At 45.4% G+C, this 22,653-nt stretch overlaps 3 protein-coding genes across 3 annotated transcripts; 1 reads left to right on the top strand and 2 right to left on the bottom strand.

The window, feature by feature from the left end:
• Positions 1-1,207: 1,207 nt before the first annotated feature.
• LOC136472385 (uncharacterized) lies at positions 1,208-6,529 on the bottom strand. Its single transcript, XM_066470093.1, has 8 exons — positions 6,332-6,529; positions 6,038-6,140; positions 4,881-5,021; positions 4,712-4,785; positions 4,124-4,618; positions 2,852-3,316; positions 2,558-2,770; positions 1,208-2,381 (listed from the first exon to the last, which is right to left on the bottom strand). Exons 3-8 carry the CDS (start codon positions 4,966-4,968, stop codon positions 1,524-1,526), a joined length of 2,193 nt encoding a protein of 730 aa, XP_066326190.1. The 5' UTR covers positions 4,969-5,021; positions 6,038-6,140; positions 6,332-6,529; the 3' UTR covers positions 1,208-1,523.
• Positions 6,530-13,954: 7,425 nt separating this feature from the next.
• Positions 13,955-15,055, bottom strand: LOC136472386 (protein DMP3-like). Its single transcript, XM_066470094.1, has one exon. The coding sequence runs from the start codon at positions 14,851-14,853 to the stop codon at positions 14,143-14,145; it is 711 nt and encodes a 236-aa protein (XP_066326191.1). The 5' UTR covers positions 14,854-15,055; the 3' UTR covers positions 13,955-14,142.
• A 6,280-nt stretch (positions 15,056-21,335) lies between these two features.
• LOC136472387 (uncharacterized) lies at positions 21,336-22,399 on the top strand. Its single transcript, XM_066470095.1, has one exon. The coding sequence runs from the start codon at positions 21,451-21,453 to the stop codon at positions 22,183-22,185; it is 735 nt and encodes a 244-aa protein (XP_066326192.1). The 5' UTR covers positions 21,336-21,450; the 3' UTR covers positions 22,186-22,399.
• Positions 22,400-22,653: the final 254 nt, after the last annotated feature.

The raw sequence follows: 22,653 nt of genomic DNA on the forward strand, positions 1-22,653 counted from the left end.
GAATAAAATATGGAATAGTGGATATAGAGTAAGGGATAGAGATAACATGGGTGCGGGAGAAATAGATATAGAGTAGAGAATCTCAATGACTATAATAGAATATTCTTTTTAAAGATAAAAATAGAGGTAAACGAGTACGGATAGTCTATCTAGCCAAGTCTCATCCATCTGTCCACCGTACTTTTCTCTCCATGAACCACACTCCCGAGAGACAGCTCCATGCTTTTGACCGACGATACCAGTATTTCCTCTGTAGGCCACTCTGCATGCCTAGGAGGCTACCAGTCTCCTTGACATGGAATGTTTCGTGCCAGCGTAGAGCCTAGGGCAGTACACCACGTCCTTGCGTTGGGGAAGCCCTTAAAAACCAACTGGCAGGCAGGGAGTACCGATGGCGAATCACAAACACACACATGTTCTTCTGCTGATTTAATCAAGACCAAAGGTTCCTTGCACTACCTTTGGCGAGTCCTGCAGTTTTTAGCAGCCACCCGACTAGAGAAATTCACAGCAGTAGTTACCACCCTGTGAATTGTGATGGCAATTGGGTGGATCTGGATCACCACAAGTTCCAGGCAAACCAAGCAATCTGGGCATCCATCCATTACTATGATGTCCTTCCTTCAGCAGAGCACCGACAACAGAGAAGAATAGTGTGCCAAACGATAAGAAATCAAAAAATGGTCACCGAAATTTGATGTAGAAACTAATATAACGCTCTTTTTATTCCAAAAAAAAACTCTCTTTATATACTATACTAGCAACTAATATAACGCTCTTTTTATTCCACAAAATCTCCATGCATCACCTCCGTGAAAATGCACGCCGGTGGCCGGCCGGCCGGCCTTCAAGTGGCCCAACAGATGAGATGCAGAGAGGACGACCGACTCATTCCTGCTCGTTTGGACCGACATGTCCAAAATCTGGAAAGCTAACTGTCATGGCCAGCATCCTTGTAGTCAAAACCACACTACTCCAATCAATCTGCGCAAAAATCCGATCCTACTTTCAACAATAATTTCTAGCAAGTCACAGAGTTTAATAACATTACAAAGAAAAATAAGCCACCTTATATGATCACATCACATATACAACAAACTATCAAGCATTGACGGATCTGATTTCCGGGCAACGCCCATAAGATCCTGGCACAAGGGCAAGGAAAACAAGCAGGGAAGATCGCAAGCAAGAAATCACACAGTCCAGGTTTACTAATCTCCTCTTTTTTTTCTTTCTTAATAAAGTCATTAAAACGAACACATCTTAGTCTCTCTTCTTTCTTTTCCACAAAAGAAGCCACCACCACCAGAATGCTGCCTGCAAAACTAGCTTTTTCACCCAACGAAACTAGAGCCTAACTATTCATCTTTTTTTTTCCTTTTTTGATGACATAGAAGCTAGGAACCACCAACCAAGACAGGCATTCTACCAAAAGAAAGGAAAATAGAAGCCTTGGGCACCAAAGATCATAACCCAGAAGGTCAAAAAATTGTGAAGCCAAAAACAAAAGCTCCTGCTGGCCACTAGACGTCACAACTGTCAACCCGGACCGGCATCGAACCAATTGTCACCACACCAACTGTGTTAGTCTTACGGTCAGCCTCCACTGCCTTGGAACCGATTTTGAGGGAACCAAGTTTGGCAGCGACCCTCTGCTCCTCGCCACCCTCTGGAACAGCACTCGCAGAGCCACTGACTCCATTTAGCCGCTTCTCCACACCAACTGTGTTAGTCTTACGGTCAGACTCCACTGCCTTGGAACTGATTTTGAGAGAACCAAGTTTGGCAGTGACCCTCTGCTCCTCGCCACCCTCTGGAACTGCGCTTGCAGAGCCACTAACTCCATTTAGCTGCTTTTCAGATGCTTTCAGTGAGCCCTGGGTAGCACCGCTGTCTGCATGCTGCTTTGGATTTTCGACCTTCTTCCAGTACTGCTGTTTCCCCTCCGTACCTGCCTTCAAGCTTGAAGCTGGTGGATGGTTAGTTACAGCTTTCGCTGCATCCTCTTGGCTCTGATTGCCACTGCAATGACTTTCCTGTACTCCATTCTCTTTCTCAGCCTCATTGGCCTGGTTTTCAGAGACGCACGGTTCCTGAGGTTTGATCACCTTAGCATCATGCGGTTTCTCGGCCACATTTTGTATCTCAGATGTTTTGTCTACCAGCACGCTGCTGGATTTTGTCTGCTGAGTGTCAGAAGCATCTTTTGTACGCTGTGCGACAGGTACAAAATCTGGAGCATTGTAACTCAGCTTGCACCTTCTGTGTGTCTTCTTTTGCGCCTCTTCTGCCTCATATCTCATAAAATCATCAAACAGGCAGAACCTCGCTTTGATGTTTTTGAAGATCTCGATCATAGATATTCCAGGGAGGTATGGTATCTGCAAATGAGACATTGCGACAGATCATGACATGAGGTCTCCACATTCATATGAGAGCAAAGTTATTACGGCAGCTAACTACAGAAATAATCAAGAGAAATAAACTACTTACTGAAATCAAACAATTTAACAGTACTGAAACAAATTCAACGCAAAACAGGGCATGGCACACTTACTTCCTGTGTATCTCTGCTGTGTGTCACAGGCTTGTTTTCATTATTCTGCAGTGTGATATGCTGCAAAGAACAATTTTGTATATCTTTAACGATGTGCCATCTCACAGGAAAGCATCCGGTCCATTTATCCTGACACCAGAAGTCCATGTCCTTGTGAAAATCAACAGGTCCAACCATCTCAGCCATGCCACAGAAGTGCCCACTACCATTGACCTGATAAACATAATAAAAGAATTCAATTGTTGAACTTCAAGCACGATAAATGTTATGGATATTCAATAAATCAATACTCACAGAGAAGAACAAGAAAACTGGACATTTAGTAGAATGCCTCCTTGATATCCTGTCAGCATCTCTGAATGCACTATCTAGCTTGCTGTTTCCATTGGAGGAACTTGACCATACACCATACTTTATCGATTTGTGCACATCTGCCTCACCAATTGACTTGATAACAAAAAACTTTGCATACGTATAGTCAATTCGGAGATCATCTCTGTTGTACTGGTCGGTTCTTATAATGATTGTCCCATCCGGATTACCGACAGGGAGCCTTGATGTGTAAGATTTCACAACTATGGCAGAGCTCTGATTGCTTGGTTTCTCAGAATCAACTACGCTATGCACTTTTTGGCCAGTACCATTTAGATGACCACTTGACTTTGAAGATGGCTGGAATTTCTCAGCGGCAGCCCACTTCTGAAGATCAGATCCAGCAGCACATCCAAGGCAATTGTTTCCAGACAAACGTGCTGATACCTGTCATAAACAAGACACGTCAGTTGGGGACAGATGACACACAGCTTACTACAAGTAAAACATGCTATATTGAAAACAAGCAATAAAAAATCAGTACAGTATTTATATACCATGCATCGGCTCACCACTATAGAAGCAAACTACAGTTTGCTAAAGAACGCCACCCCCCCCCCCCCCCCCCCTCGAACTCGATTAAGACCCACAGTACAGCATAGAAATAGGAAAACCTGTCACAAGGGCAACTTGACTACCCTTTGGGTTTAGGTAAAACAAGACCAACACCACCCCCCCCCCCCCCCCCCTCCAAAAAAAAACATAATCATGTCCAAAACATTGATGGATGGAATATGTGTTTATAATTTCAGAATTCATTTAGCTGAAAGTAATCCCAAAAACAAAAAGGTAATGCCCCTTATAAGTTACTGAAAGTTAACTTCTGAACGACTTCCAAAACTTAGGTTCCTTGCTAAAGGTGTTTTAATGAACTACCAGTACCCCACCCAAAGCAATCCTGGAAAAAACTTCAGCATGAAGACCAGACATCGAGTGGTGTGATACATTGAGTGAATGAAGTTACCTAATAAACATTCTACTAAAAAGTTAACTTTGATTACAATGGTGTGAACATGTTCATGAGGGATCAGATTATCATGTGGAGGTGGCATAATACAGGCCCTACCCGAAAAGGCAAATCTTACAGTGGTTCAGGAAAGTTAATAATTCCTTCTATAGATAAGAATTAATAACAAATACACTGTAACTTGACAAAAGAAAGGCCGATCAGTAATGACTTATAAATTTGCCTACCTGAGATGCATGAGGGAGTTTAGCAGGCACCATGCATCTATCCGGCAACTCTTGCTTCTGTGGAACCGAATTGTGCAGTTGAACCTTTGGTGGTTTTGCATGGTCCTGGAACTGCTTTGAAGGTACAATAGTAGACTGTACAGGTGGATGCATAACAATGTCGCTTTTTGTGGTGACGGGAGCAATTAAAGGAAATGCTGCATTTGCAGATGTTGCAGCATAACCTGGTATGCCAGGAAGAAATGCAACATTGGGGGAGTGAAGAGGTGTGGTTGCGCTTCCCGGGACACTATCTTGTGCATAAGGAATAACAGCTGGAATGTAATAGGCTGTCGGGGCTATTTGGCATGTGGAGTTAGCAGGGTCAGCAACATACTCCTGAGGCATAAATGAGCCATCGGGTACGAAAGAAGGATCAGAAGGGTAAGGACTGTAGGTAGGATGCATGGATCCATTGTCTGGGGCTGCGTAGTATAAGCATTGCATGCCTTCAGCCTGCAAACAACCCGAAAGGAATGAACATATTAAAACACATGACTGTAAAGGGCACCAATTAAGTATCAAGTCTTTTATATTGTATATACTAACCGGATAGTAAATATCTTGGCCATCATATCCTAAAGAGCTCGGGTGGTTATACCATTCCATCGGTGATTCAACTTCTGCATTTGACAAATTGGTTACCATCAGATGAAATACTGAAAGGAGGGAAGCACCAAGGACAGGCATAATACAAAGATAGGACATTTCCTTTTACCTGCATAACCATATTGGTAGGGATTTGCAGTAGCAGGAACAAATACATTTTGTCCATACATTACTTCAGGAGTCATTCCCATCTCCATGCAATTCACACTTTTGAACAAGCACCTTGCTCTACTCCAATGTTCAGAGTGAGCTGGAATTAAAAGTGATAGGGCTGTTATTGACAATTTAAATATTCCATTCCATGCAAAAATAGATAAATACAAATGAAGGTCTGATCACTTAAAATGTAGCACGGTGTGCTGCATCACATCATTGTTCAATGTTCATAACCATTTTGCGTCAATGCTCAACGAGCAATGGGAAAAGGCATGCATACAATGAATAGCAGACTGGTATAGAAAGATGCGGCACAAAAGAATAAGTAAAACATATGTAGTAGGTTATATATGGAAGTCACCGGAAACAGACATCATCACCAAGTTTGCTGTAGATAAAATAATAGACCAAACAGCCAGATGTCTGCATTTTTACCAAAGATATATATTTCCATATGCGATACAAATTTCATGGTCAACTAAAAAACCCTTATTCTTGCATTATTATATGTATGACACATCTAAGTTTGGAAGGATATAGGTACAGGTTGAACCTTTGGCTGTTTGCAATTTTAGGGTGGGCCTAAGGGACGGTGGCCAAATCATCTCTCCATGCAGATCTCCAATAGCATACAGAACTTCGTGGAAGTAACGACTAATTGTTCCCACATATCTTAGTACTATAAAACTTAGACCACTTGTTTGTTTTGAATGATTCACAAGGTTCAGATTTCGAACACTTCAACTAGTAGCAATTTCAGAACAACAGCAAGCATACATGGGACAAGAGTCTGAATCTTGGAGGGTAGCAAGCAGCTTATATGTATTCATTCATTCATCAAAAAAAGAAAGACAACAGGCATGTTTACTTGATTGCAAGAATATCAAGGCTAGAGTCTCCGTCTTGAAATGATAAATTGTTTCTAATGCTACAATACATGCCTTTCTACATATACTAGATATATACTTCTCAGTGTATCCCTTATTCCCTTTCTTTTGATTTCGTTCAAGATTGAAGTAAACAACAAAAGGACAGAATTTGCAGCTCAGAACTAATCCCAACCTAGAGCATAGCATATAGCATAGACAGATACAGAAGAAGCTAGGTTACCTTGCTGCCCTGGATGGAGGAGCCTCCGATCCTTAGCTTTGCTGGTGATACAGAGGAAGGCCTGAATCCGATCCTTTGCTTTGCTGGTGATACAGAGGAAGGCCTGAAAACGAGAAAGGAGAGGTCAGGCGAGGAGGATCTGGGCGGCCGTCGGGGAAAACAAACAAAGCAGCGGCAAGGCGGCGTAGATCCGGCCATTAGATTCAAACCGCATCCGCCGATTGACTGGCGCGCGACCAAAATCGATGGCGGATCCGGTCGGGGAAGGATCCGGTGCGGTGCGTGTAGACTCACCCGAGACGGAACGGAGGGAGGGAGGTCGCCGGAGGGGAACGATTCCTTGGCCCGAGGAGGTGGGGAGGACGAGATCCCGGAGGCGAGGCGAGGCGAGGCGAAGGCGAGGGGAGGCGCGTGGGTTGTGGTTTGACGGATGGAGGCGCCGTGCGCGAGTAACCCTAGAGCTAGATCGGTTCGCTTCGAAAAGATCGGTCGGGCCAGGCTGCGGTGCTAGTTGGATTTGGGCTGCGGTTTATCAGGCAGGCCCAACCTGGGCTGGACCCAGCTGGCAGTGGCCATCCACTCAAAAAAAAAAAAAACTGGCAGTGTAGTGGCCAAGTATTTTGCTTGCTTCTACGACAAGTTTCCGTGAATGCTTTTTCTTTCCCTTTTTGAAGACGAAGAAAAAATAAATGTATGTCCTTTTCCCTGCCGGTTATAGTGAAAAGCTACGAATGTTTAGGAATGGTGAGGGAGCCACTGACGTGTGGGCCATCCTATGTAGGGCCCATAGTGTAGTGGCACGCCCCGTGGCGTCCTTCGTTGAGACTGGCTGCGATTGGTAGTGCTTGTTGCACCAACGCTGTGGCTGCAGCAACACCAGCACCACTCACCAATCATTTTCGAAATCAAGCAACCACAGCTGTAGTGGGCTAGGTTATGCTTTTTAGATGGGCAGGTCATTTTATATACGCCTCTAAATAGACTAGTCTAGTTGAGAAATTAAGAGTATTACAATTTAATATGAGCTGCTCTACTACGATGGACTTTTCAAAAATCTATGATTATAGGTGTGTGTACTAAACCCCAAAACCACGCATGCAAGCTCGCATGATATGACTTTTCGCCTATTAACAAACCTGCAGTTAGAAAAATTGACGTATGCTTATACTTTTCACCACTTGGGATGAGATCCCTCATGGTTTAGAGAGGTTTGGTGTCCGGCCATTTGGTGTGATCGATGAGTAATGGAAATTATTTCTAGGTTCAAAAAATATAAATAGTAAAAAATCCATCAGATTTAGGGTTTTAGGTACATGGTGCCATCTCTAGGTGTAGTACTAGACAATGAGAAACTGGCATACTCCATTTGTCTCAAAATAAATATACATCTCGTACCTTGAGAAGTCGAATAATCTCAAGTTTGACTAAATTTGTAGAAAAAGTAGTATTAACATTTGTATCTCTAAGTGTCTGTTTGGATCCATTAGCTCAAAATAGTTAGAGCAACCCCAACAACTCGCCTATTCTTGTTTTTAGGCTATTTTAAAATTTGTATAACAAAAAGTAGGGCCCAACAGATATGCTATCTAATTTTGTAAAATAGAAAGTTGACTATCCCTTTATTTTAGGTAGCCATATAAAATCAACCATGAGTGCTAGCGATCTGAAGATAAGAAATAGCAAGGCTCTTGCGTACCTCTTCTTTTTTTAGAAGTTTTCTATTTTACAAAATGGCTAAACTATGAAATTTGGCTAGTAATTTTAGCCAAACTGTTGGAGTTGCTCTATGCTAGCTAATAGGTCGCAACTATTATTAGTTGTTATTAGCTACTTTGGTTCAACTAGTAACATAGTTGTTATTGTTAGTTGAGTAAAGCTAACAATTAGGTAGACCCGTTTGATCCAAATAACTAATTATTATTACTAGCTAATTAATTCTCCTTAGATCCAAATAGGGGCTAAATAAGATTAGTATGAAAATATATATTGTGATTAACCTAACGATGATTATTTGATATAACAGATTTTAGTATTTTTTATAGGTTTGGTCAAACTTAAATTTGTTTGCATTTATTTGGGACCGAGGAAGTGCCGTGCAGTGCGTCCCTCCATCAAAAAAATCAAAGAGTTTTGGTTTTTCTTTTTTTTTAGAATCAAGAGTTTTGGTTTTGCTGAAAATTATAGGGAATCTTTCAGTCATCTTAATGGGCCACATGAATGTCAACAAGGGCCACATTTCACAGTCGATCTGCCCAGTTCACCCCGCTATTAAGAAACGACACGTAGGAGTAGAAAAGCAGCCCAGCCCAAATAACACGAATTATTTTCTCAAATACGTCTACTAAACGATTGGCGCCACGGAACTTTTCACCTTCTCAACAGAATCACTGCTAAATCATACGAATGTTTTGAGTTCTCAAAGAGAAATAGTTAGAACTGATTCTTATTTTTGTACTAGCAAAGAGAAAACGACATGGCACGTTTAAAAGGGAACTTTAATAAAGAGGAATAAGAGGGTGTTTGGTTCTTTAGTCGCTTCTAAAATTCATGTCACATCGAATGTTTAGATACTAATAAAAAGCATTAAATATAGATTAATTATAAAACCAATTACATAGATAGAGGCTAATTTGCGAGACGAATTTTTAAGCCTAATTAATCCATCATTAGCAAATGTTTAATGTAGCACCACGTTGTTAAATCATGAATTAATTAGGCTTAAAAGATTCGTCTCGCAAATTAGTCGCAAGTTGTACAATTAGTTTTGTAATTAGTCTATATTTAATACTCCATGCATATGTCCAAACATTTGATGTGACAGGAATTTTAGAAGGTACTGCAGAAACCAAACAGGCCCTAATTCTCAGGCACGTTTTATTTCTACGGATCCTGTTTACAACATAGTAAGGTATTTGTGCCGTTGGTCGCCTTGATATGCCACGTTTTATTTCTACGGATCCTGTTTCACGTGCAACTGGGCTTGATATGCTGATAATGCGATAGTGACTTTGCCACGACACGATTTCACCCACGACGTTTTTGAGGGCTTCTCCAACGCAACAGCGTGGAGTACTGCCCCACAGGCGTGGGGCCACGTCCGCTTTGGTTGTCCATGTCATCATGAACTGTAGCTCCGCAGCGCGTCAGTCTCCTGCCGGAGATACGACCGCTCCATCTGACAAAAGTTGGAGGCAGCAGGTAGAAGCGCGTTGTGATGCTGCTGTATGGCGTCTTTGCTCTGTAAAACGTCAGAAAATACTGAAGAAAAGTAGGAGACGTCAGTGTACTGGGCCCTAGTACTGGCAGCAGGTGGATTAGGCTTGTGGTAGTTTCAATTGAGGGATTGGGAGTCCAGGACCTTCCGTGCCTAGGTGTTTTCCTGCTTTTTGTTCAAGCTAACACACTTGTTACTTTGTTAGCCCGCGTTGGGGGTGACCTAATGGCGATTGGCCGTTTAAAAAGGCGTATGATGCCATCTCATTTATCTGTTTCTTTCTAAGCCAGATGCCACCTTATATTACCAGAGAGTAAAGGGGAATCAATTAGTCAATAAATTCAATGACACGACCGCATCATTAGTTCATTATTACACATAATAAGACGATACTGGAACAAGCTATAGGATCATGGCACTTTAATTTGAAAACCAGCTCAAACCATCTAGAATCTCTCTCTATATGACGGAAATCAGGGCCAAGCTCGAGCAAGAGATTGGGCCACGTCGCTGCATTTTCCTAGCCGTCCGATTCACATGCCAAACTATGGTCCACCCGTCCAATCCGGTTCTCTGACCCAAAACCTCTAGAACCATCCAGCGCGTCGGCTTGTTCGCTCGAGGGGAGAGGGCGGCTGCGCGGGCGGCGGGCCACCGGCTCCGGCGGCTGCGGGGCTCCCTGCGAGGCACCGCGTCACGCGTATGCCCCAGCGAGCCGGGTGCGGTCAAGCGGCGAAGCAGCCACTAGCGCCGCTCGAGGCCCCGGAGGTCACCGCCGCCACTTCATCCCCCTTTCCAGGATCGTCGTGCCCTGAGATCTTCGCGTGGAGGGACAGCCCCAGAGCAGGCCGCGGCCATCATCAGCACCGTTCGACACAACGATGGTTACTGTCAACGCTGCTCCGTCCCCTCCTCCTCCGGGATGGTCGCACCCCCAGTTGCCCACTGCGGTCCACCTCAAGAGCAAACGTCGTCGATGCCTCCTGTAGCCCTCTCTCGTCGCTGCAGGCCCTACGGGGCTGTGTCGGCCAAGAAGCTTGATTCAGGTAATGCCGTAATGGACCTGACTTGCTCGAAGCTATTTGTATTCAGGTAATGGCACACCGTGGCAATCAGCAAAGAGAAATTAGGGACGATCACACCGAGCTGTTTTGTGCCTGATCCAGTGATACCTATACAGGGATACAAAGCTTTAACACTCCCAAATGTTGGAGTGAAACAGATTAGGTGCATAGCCTTTCTAAATCAGAAAATGCCACATAACCAACATATAGCCAATAAACATGGGATATGCATATGCTGATATGCTCATATGCATGATCTTTAGAAGATGTTACTCCGTATCCTTAGCATCCTGCATAGAATGTGTGCCAAGCTCCTGAAGTCGCTTATCTCAGGCTTATCATTTGGCTAAAGGATTCCCGTTGCCCCTCAAAAACAAAAAAGATCCCTACATGCATTGTCTTCATTGTCCAAATAGGAAGTATTCCTGTGTTCACCAGGACTAGCTTTTCCATACACTGATCAGATACTCTGTTCACCAATACTGTATAGTACTAGCTTTAATGAGCATATGGAAATCCTTGATTATACCATCTAAATCAATTCAGAGGATGTTGTTATACATTTGTGAAGAAAAGGAAGCAAACTAAGCAAAAGGACACATGCCCAGAAAAATAAAGAAAAAATGCCTTCATACTGTATTTATTATATTTTCATCCTCTTAGCAGCCATCCTAGGGGACGCCAGCTAGAGCCTACTTTGAACGACTTAACATTAGCCCCGTTCGCTTCGCTGAAAAAACAAGCCGAAATATTGTTCCGACTGATTTGTTGTGAGAGAAAAACACTGTTCCAGCTGAAAAAAAAAACAAGTTGAAAAGTACAGATTATCTGGTACAAGTAGCTATGAACACTCAGTTCCACTACTTTTTCAAAATGCATAGGACTATATGAATTTCTATTCCTATTACAAGGAATGCAACTACCAAATGCACATCTGTGTATCATGGGGATTACCAAAGAGTATGCTGTTGTGTTCTCCATGGAAACTTTTATTCACACCGAATATTCTTTTTCTATAATATTAGTTTCAGTATAGTCCATGCTCTGCAGGTCGCAACCCTTATGTTCGTCAATCACAACGTAAACTAAATGTGGCTTCTTGCATTTTGAATATGTGATTCTAAAATTTTGGTTATCATGTACGTAATCTGTAACTCAGAACATGTGTTTCTAAAATTTGCCATGCCACAACCTAAAATCCTGAACTTTCATTTCTGCAATTTAGCATTATGCAAGACCTAGACCACATCTCAATATAGAGAAGTACATGATACATGTTGGAAAGTACCCAAAGATGCAGAACCAATGTTTCAAGATCAAGTACCCGAAGATGCAGAACCAATGTTTCAAGATCATCTCAGTTGAGCCTTTTGGGGACCCGATGCCCCAGTTGTTCCAAGTAAGACTCTGTCTACTGCACAACTATGTGTTTTATGTAATTCTAACACATGAATTTTTTTTTATCATAGGATTAAGATCCAACAGCCCCCACCCTTCTTCTACCTCTAGCCTTCTTCTACCTTCAGAAAATCATAAAATTACAGATCCACAGATCATAGATCACGTATCACAGAAAATAATTTTTTTTGTTTCTATGGTAGGACAAATTACAGAGCGGTTCCGGACCCGGCAGTGTTTCGACGCGACGGGTAGGACGATTCCGGACCCGAGGCAGAAGATGAATCGAGCACCTGGCAGCTCCGTCAGGGCGTGCTGATCTATTCCTGCTTTCGCACCGGCAGCCGCTGCGTGTAGGGCCAGGCAAAGGCAGGGTCCAGAAGTCAGTCGGAAACACACATTCGCTCCAGATGCCCACCTCCCTTCACTGCCCATGGGGCCAGAGATAAGAAGGGACCACCTGCTATAGAGGGTAGCTAGATGGCGCATCGCGAACGGTGGTCTCCGGTGTTCTGCGCTGGCGCACGCTAGAGAGTCGAGTGCACGCTCACCGTGTGTTTTCTGTGTTAAAAATTGTTTTCTCGTGAATTTCTACGAAACCGTACTCAAGGCGACCAAAAAGGGTAGGACAGACTTTTTTGAGTAGAGAAGATCGATAACGTTTTTCGTACAAAAATGAACCACCGCGGGACTCGTTACGAGCTACGACTAACTAGCAGGGTTAGCCTTTTACGCTACAGTTATAAATCCAATGCAACATCACTTGAAAGCAAATTGCGAAGACTTGCGCACTCTTGTCAAACATACAGGCTGTCACAAAATCCTTTCCTTGAAACAAGACCAACTATTCATGGTTTTACAATTACAACACGCAACGCAGTAGTGCATTTCACGCAGCCGAGAAGCTCTCACGAGAATTCGGCTGTCCTGTTCATGAACCACCACTTGTTTCCGCCCCCCATTTGCCGCGACGACCAACAGCAGTCAGCGCGAAATATTCAGAACGGCAAGGCATCCATCGAGTTTAATTTAGCTGACATTTTTTTTTCTCGAACGTGCCTCGGGCATGGTTTTCATTAAACAGAAGAAGATAGTTTACTCGAAATTACAAATAAATACCTTGGTAATCCATCTATTACCAAAGCACAACGGCCCACGGGCAGTAAGCGAATTTGATTTACATACTACTATGCTTGCGACGGAAATGACCCATGGCGACGGGAATGACCCATGGAGACTACGTTAGTGTTAGCAAGGATAGGAGCTGCTTGTATCCTGCCAAACACCACTCCTCGGCCTCGCCCAAGATCGAGCAAGCCAGACCAGCTGCGTCAATAGAAACTGTATCAAAAGTGCACGAGTTCCTCTCCTTCCACGGTCTCCAGCCAACTAGGAAGAAGAGCGAATGGAACCCCTTTCTCGCCAGTTTGACAACGAGCTTTCTTTTGCGCATCCACCATTCCATGACATCATCCTCATTGACGAGCACAACATCTCCCTCGGCCATGTGGTGAAAGAACTTGGTGTTTGCTCGGTCCCTAACGACATTGCGACGGGCATGGTCATTCAACCCGCACACATTCCAAACAAACGCAGTTGTATGATATCATTGAGAAACAAAGGGCGCGACTGACAAAGGTCCCAGGCTCCACTACAGCACGTCCCCCTCCAACTCGGCCAAGTTCAGATTCATGGCCACGGGATCAAAATCAGGCGCGAAAAGCATCTGTATTGCCTCCAGCTTCGACGGTGTTAGCGGTTCTGCGAAGATCGCCAAATATTTCTCGTAGGCCTCCTTATCCGCCGGCGGGACATTGACCGCCAGTCCGAGCTTCCGCATTAGGACGGACTACGCTTGCAGCGTGGCATTGGCCGCCCGCGGCTTGGCCACAAGACGACTGCTCCTCCTGATAGATAGCACGGTTGCTGGCGTCCGTGACTTCCGCAGCCTCGGCCCCGCCCGGATGACCGGCGGAGTCAAGGGGGATGCAAACCCTAGCCACAATTTCGTCTTGTCGCGCCGCAACGGTCGTTTCTTGCGTAGCGTCCGCCTGCGCCTTGACGTTGCACGTACCCAGCGCTGCGCCCGTTGTTGCGGCTACCGGCAAACCCAACGGCGACCCCAGACTGCCGAAATGCAGATTCATGGGCTCCCGATCCATGCACACTTTTTTGAGCAACGAAGGCTCTGCACTTTCAACTTTGGATGGAATATAATAATTTTGACATCAAGTCTTGAAATCAAATCAAATTAAATAAATGTATATATATAGAACTGCTACAGAGTGGTGATAACGATGAACAATTAATCAGCAGTTGAGTGTGTGTGTGGTATGAGTATATATATGATGACTCCCTCTTTTTTTATCCTCTCAACCCAAATAGGAGTATTATATACAGTATACATACAATAGTAATAAAGAAATTAATTAAGACGAGGCGGCGGCGGCGTTGGCAACCACGGGGTATCCGATGCCGTGGCGTCTGGTGGGGAGGGCGACGAAGAGGAGGCTACAGAGCACGCCAACACCAAGCGGCAGGACGTCGATGAGCTCCTGGATCTCCCTGCCTGGAGCGGGGCCCCACAGGCACGCGACGACGTCCCTGTCCCTGGCGGCGACGACCCCGAACACGGCGGCGGACAGCGCGGCGTGCACGAAGTCGACGAACGCGAGCCTGTAGTTCTTGGTCGGAAGTGGCGGCGCGTCGGGCGGGTAGTCGATGAGCCAGAGGCCGGTGCGGGTGGCGACGCCGTAGTAGACGCGGCCGTCGTGCGGGGACTTGAGGGAGTCGGTGAAGCAGGCCAGCGCGCTGGCGACGGCGAGGATGGCGAGGAGCGCCCGGGTGAGGAGGGATGTCGTCGCGTCGCACGCGCCGTGGTTCGTGAAGGTTGGCGCGAGGAGGTTGAAGGCGAGAAGCGTGCCGGTGGGGAGGAGGTTGGCTAGGTTCGCTGTCGAGGCTAGCGCCTGGGACAGCGCCGACGTTTGAGGAGGAGGAGGCGGGGAGCCGGAGGAGTCTTGGTTCGGGAGGAGGCTTTGGTCGGCTTGGTCTTGGAGCTGTGGTGGCTGCTGCTGCTGACCGGGCGCGGCGGCGGCGGCTGGCCTCTGCCGGACCGAGGCGGAGGAGGAAGAAGAGGCCATATCGATCAGGGGGCTTGGACGACCTTGGTTGTTGAAGATGGATGGATCACGACGATGGATGGATGGATGGATGGTCAGTTAGAGACGAAGAAGATGGAGAATTGGGACGTGCTGTGGCGTGTGTGCATGTAAGTAAGCAGCTTGTATTTGTAAGGAAGCGACCGAGCAATAACATAAAGAAAGAATATGCATGATTCATGGATGGATGAGATGAGCACGGTGGTGGTTGTGGAATGCGTGAAGCAAAGGAATAATAGGCGTCTTCCGAGCGCGTGGCGGGAGATTGCTGTGCCGCTTCGTCCATTCCGTGTGTGCGGTGTCGCTGTGAGGGAGGGATGAGAGGGAAGGCATGGCGGTTTGGCCACGCGACAGGCACCGCACCGACCGGCCCATCTCGTACTCGGTACTCCTACCAACCAGGTCATCGCCAGCCAAACCAGTCACTCATTCATGCTACTTCAACTAGTGCTCCGTCTGCTCAATACGTACGATGCTGACTCAAAATGGAAATGGCGTTGCTTGTTCCTAACAGCAAACGACGTCTGTATGTACGTGCTGAGGTGGATGGATCGTGGATGGATGCCGTGTGCCGCACCTGCTGCTTTATTTTGCTCCAACCAACCTATAAGGTACCGTTTAGTTGCACTTCACTTTGCAAAATTTTTCAAGATTCTCCGTCACATCGAATCTTTGAACGTATGCATAAAGCATTAAATATAAATAAAAAATAAAACTAATTACACAGTTTAGACGAAATCCACGAGACGAATCTTTTAAGCCTAATTAGACTATGATTGGACACTAATTATCAAATAACAACGAAAATGCTACAGTAGCATTTCGCCAAAAATTTTGGCAACCAAACAAGGCCTAATACAGCTTCAATAATTCATGAGTTCGTTCAAAACCTAGTATAGCTCCCATCTAAAAATAAGCACGGGTCAGGCTAGCGTCTAGACGCCCGCGTGTGCTACGTCTGCCCGTGTCCCATGCTGATGTGCCCACACGCACGCTTGCACCAGCACCTGCTTCACGTGGGGCCCCGCGCCGCTCCTTTTTCCCAAGCGGGGGTCGCGTCTCGATCTACGCTCGCTCCATTTCCCACGCCTATCACTCACGCCCCCTCCGCTCCCACGCGCATGCACACGAGCTCAGCAGCCACAGCAGTGGGTCCCACAGCAACACGTGCAACACCAGATCTAGTTTTGCAACATCTAGATAAAATACTTTGCTAGGACAGAGGGAGTAGTATACTTTCCACTTCCACGGTACGGGAACCCCCACCTCACCTAACAAGCTTTCGCCTTACCTTACGGGAAATACTATAACCACTAGTCCTAACAATAAATAAATAGGTAAATAAACATCTCCAAGGTGTCAAAAAAAGTAAAAGAAACACAATTTAGGTGATTGCAAAAAATATATCGAGTGAAAACACCTTTCGCCAAACGTACTCATGTAGATCACTGTTGTAGAAATGACTTTTCACTCTCTTTTTTTATCAACGGATGGAAAAACGATTGCCTCTATAAATAATTTCAGAGATGAGTTGCCTCTATAAATCAGATTGTTAGAAGCTATTGGTATATGTCCAACCACCTCTTGAAATGCCCTCCATTTTTCAAGGGCGTCTCAGGAACACCAGCTACCTATGGCCATCGAGTTTCAGCCACAGTTGGTAATTCGGCCCACCTCTACAATTAGCACAAGAAAAAATCCATTAACTTCTTTCACATGACATCAGATGAAGACGAAGTTTACAAAAAGTTGTTGAGTTCGAAGAGATCTATAACTTTATACTTTACGACGTTTTCACTTAAAGTTGTTCAAGGTCCCCAAAACATGTTTTCATATATCATATTTTGAAATTCTTTTTTTTTTCTAATTTTTTCAAACGACTTAAGATGGAGAAACACACTACACAAAAGTTACAGTGATATACAGTATATTAGATCTAAAACTTTGTAGTCATTTTTTTCAAATCATTTGGGAGACAAAATATTTAATTCAAGATTTGTAGAAGTTACTCTGTGATGTAGTGGTATGGGATGATTGCGCGAGGCAAGAGTGAGTCCAAATCCTAGGAAACGCATGGGGCACATGGTTGTGATGCTTTCCTAGTGGGCTTCTCCTAGGATTTTATTTTTCTATTGTTTACATCCGATTTTAATTCTTATAAATCATTTTTAGAGGCAAACCATATTACCAACCGTCCCTATAAATTGAGATCTGACATTCTAACCAACTACAAACAGCAATTTCGTTGTAGTGGATAAGCACCAATTTCAACCTTGTTCAATTTGGCATGATTTCAAACGGTTCCGTCTCCTACAAGCAGATATCCTTTTTTCTCTCTCTCTTCCCAACTTCATCGGCTTTGGTTCTTTCGGGTACTATAGCAAAGAGTTGGAGTTAGAAGGCACCCTTCACATGTATGTCTCCTGATAATAAAATTCTAACTTGTGCAGGTGCATGGATTGACGGTTTATATATCATATCATTAACTAATTAGGCATACCTTTTTTTTCGAGCAAAAAAAAACTAACTTTTTTTGAGGGGAAAATAAAAAAAACTAACTAACTAAGCATACTCTCGAAGTGGGCTGATAGGCCTAACAGGCTAACGGTGCGTCCCCGGGCCTGCATCTCTCTTTCGGAATTCCTTCTCTTTCCTTGTCCTCCCCGTTTATATCTCCCGCACGGCCCACTGGACCAAACCTGAACGCCCATGTACGTGCAAACCCTCCTCTCTCTCAATAAAATAAAAATAAAAATGCTATCTACAGGCCGTCTGTCCGTCCGAATACCCCTCTGTGGGCCTGCATACCAGCCCAATAAACATCTGCTCCGCGCCCGCTCGTTTTTTGTTACGGTATCCACATCCGTCTCTTCTGTTGGGCTGGTTAGATAAGGAAATGAGAAGGAAACGAGGGACCTGTCTCGCTCTGCTCCGCAGACGGTGACCCCGCCTGCTCCTGCTCCATCAATCGCCCCATTGCTCCTGCTCTGCGGCCCGCTCCGCCGTTGACGGTCACCCCGCGCTGCTCCTTCCCTTGCTCCACCGCGCCGCCCCACTACTTTTGCTCTCTACGGCCCACTTCGCCTAACGGCGTGGGCACCGCCGCTCCCATGCATGGCGACTGCTCCCTCGGCCGCCAGCTAGCCACTGAGGTTGCTATGCAAGGAGAAGCGTCAGGCCCTAGCGCAGAATCCCTCTGGCATCACCTCCTGCTATGGTTGCGGCGCCCCGATGTAGACGGCGGTGGAGGCCGCACTGAGATACAGTGCATGTTGCAAGTATACATTTCAAATGTTTCAGATGTTTTTAGAGGTATGTTGCAAGTGTTTCATAAGAATGTTGTAAAAGTAGATCGGGATGTTGCACATGTTGTAATGGGCTATACACGTATGTTTGAAGTATATGTTCCAAATGTTTTATTCGTTTCAGACGTATGTTGTAAGTGTGTTTATTTGGATGCTGCAAAACTAGATCGAGATTTTGCATATATATGCAAGTGTTTCAAGTGTTTTTATACGTATGTTGCAAATGTTTCATCTTGGTGTTTGCATATGTTTGCAATGGCTACACACGTGTTTTCCAAGTTTTTTCTAGTGTTTTGCAAGTGTTTCGGATGTATCTTGCAAGTGTTTCAACTGTTTCGTACGTATGTTGTAAGTGTTTTTATCTAGATGTTGCAAAAGTCAATCGGGTATTGTATATGTTGCAATGCGCGTGAGAAGCAGAGGGGGCGCGATCAGTCCCTACGCGCGGTCTGTCAACGCGAGCGTCGTCCGGATGACGCAGGCCTCGCGTGGGTGCGTGAAATGCAGGCTCGGGTGGGTGCGTGTTGGCTCGAGCGTGAGAAACGGGAGTGCAGCGCGGGCGTCCGGACGTCCGGACGCTAGCACTGCCTATAAAAAAAAAGGTATTTGCAAACTCTACGAGCTAGTTAGTGTCAATGTTCATTCATGAGCTAATTCACGAGTGGTACTATCTATATACGGTTTGTCGTAGGTACGTTAATTATCCGTGAACACCGTACGTATGTACCTGTTTTTTCAATAATAGAAGAACATCCGCTGGTTTCATCTGAGAATTGAAACCAGACCAAAGTTAATACAACACATAAATGCTTAAAACAAAAAGTCTCATATGCTAAAAAAAACTTAGTTTGTAATCCTAAACACATAAGGCCACCCAACGTGCGACAAGTGAAGACGATGCGTTCTTTCCCGTCATCATAGCGCTGGAGTTGAGTCCAATTACGAAGCCAACAAATTCCTCAGAGTAAGACTTGCACAAAGTTTTTAGGTTCACAATTGTAAAAAAACAATTCCGTTTCTTGTCAACCAAATAGACCAACATAAGGCTTCTACCCCTGTTACTAAAAATAATCTATTTTCTTTTTCTTCCCTGTTTACATGAACTTCCAAAAAGATTCGCAATACTGAGAGATGGAACAATACCAAAAACAACAAATAAGCCCCGCCAAAGAGCCTTCCCAAAAAACAAGGAGTTGAATTATTTCATGGCTACTACAGAAACTACAAAGTTTGCTCCCTTGCCAATTTCTCTTTGCAAGATTATCTTTAGTTAGTATCACACCTCTTTTGAGGAACCACATACAGACTTTAATTTTAAAAGGTAATTTAACCCGCCAAATTTTCTATAAGAAGTTGGTGCTTGTATTAGTTAATAACGTGTACATAGAGCTAATTGAGTAGGAACCGTTCTTGTTCAAAGCCCAAGTAGCCATGTCTCTACCTGATTGTAAACTGACATTGGCAATACATGGCGCTACTAGTCATTCCATTCTAACAATTTGATCCCTATTACTGCCCTTTTAAAAGAGACATGTTGCCTCTTTTCTTGCGAACAATGTTATAGAAATTCGGATATTGTTGCTGTAAAGAAAGATTTCCGAACAAAGACACCTTCGCGGAATTAGATTTCAGAACCATCTCTTAATTTAAATTTTACTAGCCTTATGAACTAGTAGGCCTTTATCGACATTAAACTCCTTCAAAAATGTGAATCCACGGCTTTCTTACAAACTTGGGTTAATGTCTTATTTTTTAAATATTTATTTCGCAGAAGCTCCCGCCATACTCCCTCTTCATACCCGTGGCCGACTACCTAGTAAAGCGTTACTACAAAATATTTATTTTTGTTTAGATAATGGATAAAATTCTAGTTCAGACATGCATCAGACCAAGCTAATTATTTTATTATTAAAAAAGGTGTTCATAAGCTTGATGATAAAATAAAGCAATCTGATTTTTTATATGCATATATCATAAGAGGTAGTCAGCAGCTATTAGTCCTAGTAGAGGTACTTTTCACGCAAGACTTGTGGAAGCTAGCTAGTAGGCACGTACAAACCCGTCCAATAAAGTTTGGTGCAAATGGTAGGGCGAAGTCCAAACTCTAGCGATATGCAGCCTGTTCGGGAGGCCGTATCGTATCGTGGATTATTTACTGGTGGCTGGTTTGGTGTGAGAGAAAAACATTATTCCCGGCTGGAAATTTACGATCGTTTACGAGCAAGCGAACAGGCTGATGATAGTAGCTAGTGTCCAAGAGATGGAATAATGTAAGGCCCTCAAAATATATGTAATTTTCCAAAATATGCATCCACACATTATTGTGTTGGCGTGTTCAGGCATGCAGCTGGCAGGCGGCTACAATTACGCCTACTTCGCGAATCTGCTGCTGAGTCTGACCAGCATTGCGGTTAACTGAAATCTGGCACGGTTGGACCCCCACGGCATGCCAACTCTTTTGGTTTCTACTACCTACCTTCTGCTTCATGAGTCAACGGCCACCAGAACCACCGAGCTAGAGATGCCCCAGCTGTGTTGACGACCAGAAGATGACAGAAATCTCGTCAAGTCGATCAGGTGTTCAATAATAACCAACTATATAACTAACCTAATTTAATTTGTGTCAAGGACCTAGATAGCTAGATGATCGTATATATATTCTTGTCATGCTGTGGCCAGCAGACAGCAAGGTACTAGCTACATCTTATTCTAAATATAAATGTATTTCTGGTTTGGCATAAGTCTTAAACAGCTAAAGTGACCAAGTTTCACAACAATAAATAAACATCTTCCATATATCGCAAAGCATATATATGTCAGTTAGTAGTGTATAATTCAAAATTTACCCCCTATGATTGTACGCTCTCTTCTCTGCTTTCTATATTAGAAATGACATTAAACCCACGCTCCAAACTTCTAATACTAGATCAAATTGAAAGCGAAACAAAAAAAATACATGGCGTCATCAACTCCCCTGTCTTTAATCCAGGCCATTCGTCGCTGATCCGACATCGTCAGAGCACGCAAATTGTGCTGCTAGATTTAGCGCGGGATCACCGGGCGGCGGGCGCTGCCGTCATTCCGTCCGTCCACAGCTCGGTGCATAAATCTCCGTCCTGGTTCTTGGATCTCCCACCCCACCCGACGATGACGACGACCAAGATGAAGTAGGCGGCGGCGTCATCTGCACACAAAGGCACGCAGGCAGGCGGTCCATAGATTCCCTCCCAGAAAACCGAGGCGCGCACTCGCGCGCTCGCCGGCTCTCGCTTGTATGCGGAGCGCCATGGCTGTGCCGCCCCGCGCCACCACGCCGGAGCAGGAGCAAGAAGAAAACGGCGACGGCGAGGACGAGTTCACCTTCCCCACGCCGCCACCGCAGCTCCTGGGTGCCGGCGCTGGCGGCGGCGCGCGCGGCAGGGACTTCCTCCACCTGGCACCGCCGCCGTGCGCGGCGTCGGCGTCCTCGTCCCCGCCCGTGTGGCTGCTGTCGTCGTCGTCCCCGATCCGCCGCAGCTTCTCCGCGGCCGACTGCGCCGCGTCGCCGTGGCGCGACCGGGTCCTGCTCGCCCGCCACCGCCTCAACGGCGGGTGCTCCCCCGCGCTCAGCGACTACGCCGCCGGCGCCGCCAGATTCTGCGACGAGGGCGAGGAGGAGGAGGAGAGGATGGACAGCCTGTGGGAGGACCTGAACGACGACGATGCGGCGGCCCGTGGCGAGGACCTGCTCTTCGGGCGGTCCCTCGACGTGTCACGCCGCCGGTCCGTGGCCGCCGCCACCGCCGCCGAGGGGGCGAGGAGGGTGGGCAAGGACAAGGACCAGCTCGGCGCCGGCGCCGTCGTCGGCGCGGTGCTCGGCGCGTCCAGGAGCTCCCGGCGGCGGCCCCCGGGGCTGGTGGCCATGATGCGCGCGCTCAGGAAGATGTTCGTGGCGCACAAGGGCAAGAGCCGCGTGCACAGGGACGAGCAGAGCACCGCCTCTGCCTATTCCTTCAGCAGGAAAGGATGAGCCATTACAGGCTGCAGCAGCACTGATGGCAATGCATTTTTGGGTGCTGAAACGTTCCATTTCTTGGCTGGATTGTTCAGGCCATGCATGGTGATTATGCATCACCTACATTTCTGTTTTGGGATTTGATATATACTGTACTAATGTGCATCGTTGTGTATAGTACATAGTTGTGTGTCTTTGGTTACAAAAAAGAACATTAGTTCTGGTTAGAGTGTGCTTTCTGTTTGCCTGAATTTTGGATCTGAGATGTATATACGAACTTGTGAGATTGTGTTTTTTAGTGAATAATTCTACTTAGCTGCATACTCATTTAATTTGACTGACTGTAACTGTAACCCACTAGTATCCTGTTCGAGAAAAAAACACAGCATGAGAAAGATACTGAGAAGATATAATTAGCTGCTTTGCACGACTGAAATTTGATATAGGTTCTACGATTAACCAGCTAGAATGGAACCTCCTGTG

The sequence above is a fragment of the Miscanthus floridulus genome, chromosome 8, assembly GCF_019320115.1.
Source record: "Miscanthus floridulus cultivar M001 chromosome 8, ASM1932011v1, whole genome shotgun sequence".
Taxonomy (NCBI): Eukaryota; Viridiplantae; Streptophyta; class Magnoliopsida; order Poales; family Poaceae; genus Miscanthus; species Miscanthus floridulus.